Raw genomic sequence first — 8,252 nt, 5'->3', positions numbered from 1 at the left:
ACATCAACCCAAACTGCATCTTCCTCCTCTCCCGGACTCGAAAAGGTATGCTTTATCCATGAGCGCCCACAAACACCTGTGGACCTCGATCCTAAGGAAGCGGCGAGGAAGGAGTCCCCGTCGGTCATTTTGATCTCTACATGAAGGAGAGCTCTACTAAGTAACTCTCAAAATAAAACGCTCTACGGTGATATAAGAGATACCCTTTGATTCGAAGCCGGGGCTCGAAACCACGACGTAGCTAAAACAATAAAGAGTCGCCAGACCTCAATCTGAAGAGGAACGAGTCCCCCGTCGGTCTTTTGAATCTCCACATGAAGGAGAGCTTTACCAAGGAACTCTCAAAACGGTGCCACCCTTATGAAGGAGACCTCTGTTCACATGATCGGGATTTGCTAGCCAATTTTTAGGAAATCCATTTTGCTGGTGGACTTTGCATGTGAGAACAGCCACAGGATGAACTAAATTAATAAGACAAAACCTCCCAAAATGCAAACCTGTGTGGCTGTTCTCACATGCAAAAGCATGCTGCAAAATGACTTTCCACAAAATTGGCTAGAAAATCCCTTCATCCTTTCTTGTACTCTAGAAAAAGGATAGCTTCAACCAATGGACATTCAATTTATGATAATATCCGTCTAAATTAACCATAATCATATCATTTATCTCCTCGGGAAGAAAAAAATTCGCAAGAAAAGTTTTTCCGTGAGAAATGTTTTTCTTGCAATCCACGTGCCACCGCCACGTAGAAAGGAGCACAACTCTCAAGCTGCACGCAACGAATAGTCAACGCGGCGTCTAAAGTCCGACGTGGATTCGCTTGCTGACGTGACATCTAGATGATGCGAACGATCTTCCAATGAACGATGCGTCTCCGTTTTTTTTCCCTGCCACAAAACCCTAATTCTCGATCTCTCTGCTGTTGAAACCCTAACCCTAACCCTAACGAAGAAGAATATCTCTCGTGCTTTATTTTCTGGAGTGAAGGATCAAGGATGGGAGCTCCGATCGTTCAATTCCCGATCCTTCTTTCTCTGGTGCGAATGATGGGAGCCATGGCTGCATCTCTCGTTCTGATTTGGTCCCTACATTTCCGTGGAGGAATGTCTCTCATCTCTGACAACAAGGATTTAATCTTCAATGTAATCTCTCCCTCTATCATCTTTTATATTTGCTCTCTGCTTTTTCTTTTTCTTTTTTTTGGAATTTTTTTTCAATATTTTAGAATCCAATCTGATCATCTGTACAAAATGAGTTGTTATGATTTCAAAGTTTATTTGTTTGTTCTTGTTTCGTTATTGAAATCAAGAAGAAGAAATCTCCATTGAGGTAGCTTGTTCTGCTGTGTAGGTTGTGTCATTAAATCTCTGTGGTTCTGCATACCTTGTGGTGCTGTACTTTATATAAATGTAGTCTAAGGTATCATTGAGCCAAGCTCAGTTGTGAAGTTGAGCATATTTACTCACATAACTTCAATGATTTTCAAGTTGAGTTAGAATTGTATTGGGAGTGTTAAGTGTAGAGAAAAGTTCTTTGTTTTTTTTTTAATAGTGTGTAGATTCAAATCATTCTACAGATGTCATCTACAAAAAATATCACAACTCAGACCATCACATGTAACTCCAAGCGAATACTCGCAAACTTATTTGAATAAGGTGTTTAAACTTTAAATTCTGATAATCTTTTGGGGCTCTCGCTGATGTTATTTCTTTGAAATGTATGGCCTCCCAAACTGGGAACTTTCTTAAGAAGTTCTCCTGCAAGCTTTTTTACTACTAGGGATTGTCTTCTGGTTGTAGTCTGCTATGAATTTCTTTCCTACTTGCCTTGATGGTGCCATGGTGGAGGGTTGTCATATTTGTTGAGGGGTCTGTGATCATGCCTTCTCTTAGTCTTCTTGAACATTATACGCCTCCTTAGTTTGCTAAGACGGAATTTGTTGGACCTTTAGGGGCCGTCTGGATACGTGGATTTTAGAATCTTGGATTTCCTCAAAATCATAGATGGGAGAAGAGAGAAGAAGGAGACCATCTGTCGCTTTCTGGTTTCTCGCCCTTCTTTCCATCAGCAAGAGAGTAGGAGATCATCCCACGTTTCCAGGTTTTAGAAATCACAGGATGGGGGAGAGATTTCTAAAACTTGGATTTCTTACTTAAAATCCAAGATTTGGATGGTCTCCTTCTCTTGTCTCCCATCTAGGATTTTGAGGAAATCCAAGATTCTAAAATCCGCATATCCAGACGGCCCATTAAACTTGTCAAATCACATGCACCCTACTTCAAAGTGGTGGAAGATGAAATTGAAATCCCCTATATCCTCTTGTGTGATGGATCTCAGTTCCTTTACTGTCGTCTTACCCAGTAACTCGAGTCTAATAATGCATGGTAGTATGTTTTTCAGTTATTGCCTTATTGGAATAGAATTTGAAGTTAGTAGCTTAAAAGTTTCTCAATGGAAAGCAAATGATCCTCAAATACTTCTTGGAAGTGGTCCAAGTGGATGAACATCAGCAATGGCAAAAGCACTTGTGTGGTTGGAAGGTGATGTAACTCTAACTATTAAAAACAAGGTGATGCAACTCTATTTTGTGATGAATTAAGGATTTTCATGGAGGGGCTTAGGACTCACTCATTTAAGATTGTTTCAGGTCTCTAGGCTCCCCCATGTAACGTTGGACACAATTTCTTCTGTTTCTAATGAATACCTTCTGAACTAAATGTGCTGCTGAATTTGAATTCCAGATGCCATTTCTTAGTTAGTTACATGTTGCTAGGGTTGGGCTTGGGTTGGAGATGGGAGGTGCTGTTTCCGGCGTAAGTATTTTTAAGTTCACAGATGCTAAAACTGGCTTATCATAGTCTAGGCATTGGGTCAGAAAACGTCTTCAATGTTAGAAGTACATCGGTCCCATAGGTTATCAATCATGTTGGAACTCTGCCTGGACTTTGGGTCATTTGGAAACCTGTGGTGTCAGTCACTGTGCCCTGCTGCCTGATTGCAAACTTTTTTTTTTACTTTTTATCAGAAGATACTTCTTTTGAAGAAGTGTATTGCTTCATGGGGGTCTTTAAAGCTATATTTGATTATCCATGATATTCTTCATTAATCTCTCTGGTGCTACCTTCCTTTGACTTTTAATGGAAGTTCCAAAGTCGATCTTGCCTCTGCTAGTGCTGGAGTAGTGCTCCTTGATTGTATAGTGACATTAGTTCTTTCATCTTTGTTATGCGGATCAGTAGCCAAGTGGCCAAGCTGATACTGTAACATAGCCACACGTGTCACTGGCAGACACTTATCCTTCATGATGAAGTTCATGACCTATGAAAACTTACGCGGGACATTATAACATTCACCATTCATTTTTTTTAAGAAGAATATCCACCATTCATTATTGTATACTTAATACTTGTACGTGAAAAGTTTATCTATACAAAATCACATATAGATGAATGGAAACACATTACACATATAAATAATATACCAATGCCATGTAAAAGAAAAAAAAAAGTATGACTCAAATTGCTTTGCCAACCCATTATAATATTAATCAGTCACTATTTTATTCATATATTTTTTTATATAAATATATCATGAATACAGAAACACACATAGACGAATGGAAATACATCAGAGAATATAAATAGTGCATATTACTCCTTCAGACAGAAACAAGTAAAATAAAATAGGTAATTGCCCCTTGTTGCTTTGTCAACATGCACGTCTTAACTTGATGTGACAATTTTTCAAAGGTTAATATATTCTCTTCATCTACATAGTGGCCTACATATAACTCCAATTTTATGTTAGCATCTAACTACCCATCTCTCTGTCTCTCTTTGCAATTTTCTAGCTCTGAGAAGTACAGATCTTTTTACCATTCAAAAAAAGGAAAAGAAAGTACAGATCTTATTGGTGATTCTGGTTTCCAAAATGAGTCCTGATAAGATGTGCAATGTCTGTGAGTGGGATATATTCTCCAGATAACATCCTATGACTTGCTTTGTGCTGCGATAGTTCTTGGGATTTGCCTTTTGAATATATTTGGATGGCATGTGAAGTGTCATTTTTCATCCAAGCATGGTATACTTTTCCATTTATTATGGGGGCTAGTTAATTTGTTATCCTTATTTTTCTATGAACGTTTCCCTCTTGCAATTTTGATAACTGTATTTTTGTTCTGAACTGAGTATAAAAATTTAACTGGTTTTGTTGAAGTGAACTGTTATGTTCTTACGAACTTGCGTCCTTTGAATTTATTTCTTTTCTGCTTGTGGTTTATGGCTCTTATTTTATGGATAGTTTTGCGGAGACTCTTGTTCTATACACTTGGTTTTAAAGTGAAGTTGGATTGTAGCAATTTTGTGTTTAACTTATATTATAGATGTTACAATCCGCAAGATTACTGCACATCTACTTACATAATTTGAAAGAAATGAATTTGTTGTGCTCCAGTAAACGATTTTAGCTGAATTCACTGTTGGGGTGTCCTTTGTAGGTCCATCCCGTGCTAATGGTGATTGGGCTCGTACTTCTGAATGGTGAAGGTGAACATTTTTCCTCACTGATACTTTCTGTGCGCTTAGAGAAAAGCTTCTCAGGCTTGTTATCTCTTATAAATATTCACAATTTTCAAGCTTGTTAAAGAACATCTCTTCTGATTCTTTATAATTATCTCTTAACTCTTTCTTAATAAAGTAAAAGTCAATTCTTTTCCATTTCCAGCAAATCTGGCAACCCCTGTAAATCCATAGGATATGTTTTTCAGTTCTGCAAATGTGCATACTTCCCAGAAAATATGCTAACTCGTACAAATCTGCAGGGTAAGTTTTCTATTTTAGCAAAATGCGCCAACACACTAAAGTCTCCATATACTGAGATGTGTTTGCATCATGTGGGCAGCACAGTTGAAGGGCTATTTTTGCCTCTTTCTCAATCCTGCTTAGGTGCTAATGTGGAACCATACGTGGGCCGTTTTTTGGTGAGTTTTGGGGCTGCAGGACCACTCCTTCCTCCTAAGAAGACTAGCGTATTTAGTTAAGTCACCCATGTGAGGGTAACGTGTCGTCTGCCTTTGGTGATATTATCCAAGTTCCTTGGAGTGAATCTAAGAGGATGAAATAATTTGAGAGTGTTAATCTTTCTTTTTGAGAGCACCTATTGATCAGTTGGATACTTTTTTTCCACGGCCTGTCATGCGTGCCATCTAGTTCTTCTTGAATCATTGAGACCTCCTTAACTTCTAGGACTAGCATATTTACTTTGTCCACGATGGAAAAGTAAGGCTTCAGATGGTTCCTTCACTCCCATCAATGGGAAAAGAACCATCCTAGTCTCTTCTCTATCTCTCCCATGTGTTTCATATTCAACTAAACTATCGTCCATGAATAGTCTTACAAGAAACTTGAACTGCGCTATCACTTTCTTTTCATCCTTTTCTATTTTTAGGGTGTAGAGATAAAGGAGATGATTGGTAGACACTGCAACTCAGGCAGATTGGACCTGTTCAATCCACTTCAACCTTCCTTTCTCAGTGCAGCAATAATGGAGTGTCTTTAACTCATTGGCGCTTGTCTTGTCCAGTTGGTCTTTGTCATGCATCGGTTAGTTCAAGTCTTTTAAGTTTCCACATGTCAAGAATTTTAAGTTTGAAATTTATCAGGCTTCATGGTGCTGCTGAAGTATAACTTTATTATTACGATTCCATATGCTGCATAGAAACAACCCTGATACATTTGAGTACTATAAAACCTAATGTTGAAGTATCCAACATAGAGACAACTTGTGTGCGTGACCTAATTGAATGAGCCAGAATTCGTACTTTAGTAAATCCATGAAGGATCCAATATCCAATATCACCCGAGTCTCCAACCAAATGTTGTGAGAAGAATATGTGATAACATCAATTAGCTGATTATACTTTCATGAAGTGGATGAGCTCAATCTTGGGTTCTCTGGGGCTCATGATTAGGGTTCTCAGTCTCGTTTTGTGCTATTTCTTTACTGGTATTTATGTCCTTTTGCATCACATTTGGGGTGCAATGTTAATTTTCTTCTGTCTCATTTTGTGCTATTTCTTTACTGGTATTTATGTCCTTTTGCATTTGCAATATTATTTTTTTGAAGTAATATGAATCAATACACCCAACTCCATACTCCTTACTTTCAATTCTTAAGTTCTAGTAATTCAGGGTTAGGCCTGTTACTGTATCTCAATGGTTGAGACTTTGTATCTCAACTTTGAGGTCGCAGGTTCGGTCCTAGCTTAGATACAAAAAAAAGGTTCTAGTGATTCATAGCTTCTTTTTTTCTCCATCAAAGCCTTGCCCTACTTTAATATCACAGGCAGAACAGTAATATCATTATTGAAACTACTTAGTCTTGTCAGAACTATAAATGCATGGGACCATATAAATCCTATAAGCAGGTGTTCCTCTTCATTCAGATCCTGCATATCTACTGTTCTACAGGAGTACAAAATTGAATTACGTGTTCTAACTTGGCTTCTTTGCTAGCTTTTGTGCCTTGGTAACTGTGATCCAGAGTTAGAGAGGGTTAAATAAAATGAAACTTGTGATCTGATGTCATTCTCCTTTTAGAAGTTGCCCGGTCTATCAACAGATTTTGAGATTGTTTATTTGCCTTCATTGCAACATTATTCTTCTTGTACTTAAACTCTCTGTATTGGATGACTGCAGCCATGTTAGCATACAAGACAGTTTCCGGAACCAAAAATTTCAAAAAGGCCGTGCATCTTGCGGTCCAGTTCCTTGCTTTCTTTTTGAGCATCATAGGCCTATGGGCAGCTCTGAAGTTCCACAATGATAAGGGCATTGACAATTTTTACAGTCTACACTCATGGTTGGGTCTAGCTTGTCTAATCCTATTCGGCATTCAGGTGTGTTCCCAAATCCCTTCAATTTTTTTAAGTACCATTTTCTTTGCAGAACCCAACTATGCACATCCTGTTACTTGAGTATTTGCAATTTGCTTTTTTTTTTTTTTTTGTATATAGTGGGGCCTTGGATTTGCAACCTTTTGGTATCCCGGTGGTTCGAGAAACAGCAGATCTGCTTTGCTACCATGGCATGTATTTCTTGGTGTTTATATATATGCACTTGCTGTTGCTACAACTGTTACTGGTATTTTAGAGAAGGCTACTTTTCTTCAAGTTCACAACATAATATCACGCTACTCAACAGAGGCTTTGCTTGTAAACTCATTAGGTATTTTGATTGTATTTCTGGGTGGTTTTGTTATTCTTGCACTTATTACTCCAACAATTGGCAAAGGAGATGTAATCAGAGGAGGAGCAGACTAAGCTAGCATTCAGTTGTTTAGTTGATTGATCAGCAATTAAGTTACTGGGAGATATCCGTCCATCTGAAGCAATGAGGTTTGTTCTTGTAATGATTTCTCCACAGAATACACTGTTTACAGAATGATTTTTCAGTCTTTTTCATATTTCTTGGTACTGTGTTCTGATCACATGCACACACCATCCATTGCAACATGATCCTGCTTTTGCACATTGTTGGTGGATCCCACTATTTTGTGTTGTCTTGGGAAGGTTATATCTCCCGAGATTTGTTTTTTTTTTTTTTTTACTTTCGAGTTTATATTGAGAAAAATACAAGGAAAAAAAAGAATATTTTTAAAAAATATAAAAGTGTATAATTTAATAAAAAAAATAAAAAAATAGAAATTATAGAAGTATCACGATATTATCACCAAATGAAAAATATTATCACCATATTATCATTCACGAGGTGGCTGCTCTGACGTGCAACAGGCCATCCGTGAAATACCTTTTGCGATCGGCCCTAGCAAATCCCCGATAAAAATGAACACACTTAGTCACGGCCGAGGTGAACCAGCCTCATTGTTTCCAAGGGCTCCTTTGAGTTTAGCATTCCTCTAATGAATACTAAATTAACAGATAACCTTCTCCCTTTCTTAAGACTTTCTTTTTTATGTGAAATGGGTATAAAACAAATTGTGAGCCCATTTTTAAATGGAAAATGTGTATAAAATTTGTGTCATGCCAAAAAAAAAATGGAGACTAAGGCGATGTTTAGCAGTCAGTTAAATATATTTCCATGGAAGCTTGTGGGGGAAGGGCAAGGAGTGTGGGAGAGGAAGATAATTTACAGGGAGTGACCAGAGGGTACGGAGTGCCCGAAGAATAGGGAAAAGAAAAACTTGATTTAAAATAGTTTTATTTTTTGTTTTCCTTGTTTTTCTGTTACTTCCCA

The 8,252-nt window shown here is 37.8% G+C and overlaps 1 protein-coding gene across 1 annotated transcript; it reads left to right on the top strand.

The window, feature by feature from the left end:
• Nucleotides 1-807: 807 nt before the first annotated feature.
• CYB-1 (cytochrome B561-1) lies at nucleotides 808-7,461 on the top strand. Its single transcript, XM_077365232.1, has 4 exons — nucleotides 808-1,142; nucleotides 4,496-4,544; nucleotides 6,696-6,895; nucleotides 7,013-7,461. Exons 1-4 carry the CDS (start codon nucleotides 996-998, stop codon nucleotides 7,316-7,318), a joined length of 702 nt encoding a protein of 233 aa, XP_077221347.1. The 5' UTR covers nucleotides 808-995; the 3' UTR covers nucleotides 7,319-7,461.
• Nucleotides 7,462-8,252: the final 791 nt, after the last annotated feature.

Source organism: Tasmannia lanceolata, unplaced genomic scaffold (assembly GCF_043159265.1).
Source record: "Tasmannia lanceolata isolate RefF3 unplaced genomic scaffold, GAP_Taslan_0.1 ptg000020l, whole genome shotgun sequence".
NCBI lineage: Eukaryota > Viridiplantae > Streptophyta > Magnoliopsida > Canellales > Winteraceae > Tasmannia > Tasmannia lanceolata.
This window is presented reverse-complemented; position numbering and strand designations above follow the sequence as displayed.

Coding starts and splice junctions, on each gene's coding strand:
- CYB-1 (XM_077365232.1), top strand. CDS start 996: ATGGGAGCTCCGATCGTTCAATTCCCGATCCTTCTTTCTCTGGTGCGA. Junction 1,143..4,495: donor ACAAGGATTTAATCTTCAAT/GTAATCTCTCCC, acceptor TGTCCTTTGTAG/GTCCATCCCGTGCTAATGGT. Junction 6,896..7,012: donor TAATCCTATTCGGCATTCAG/GTGTGTTCCCAA, acceptor TTTTGTATATAG/TGGGGCCTTGGATTTGCAAC.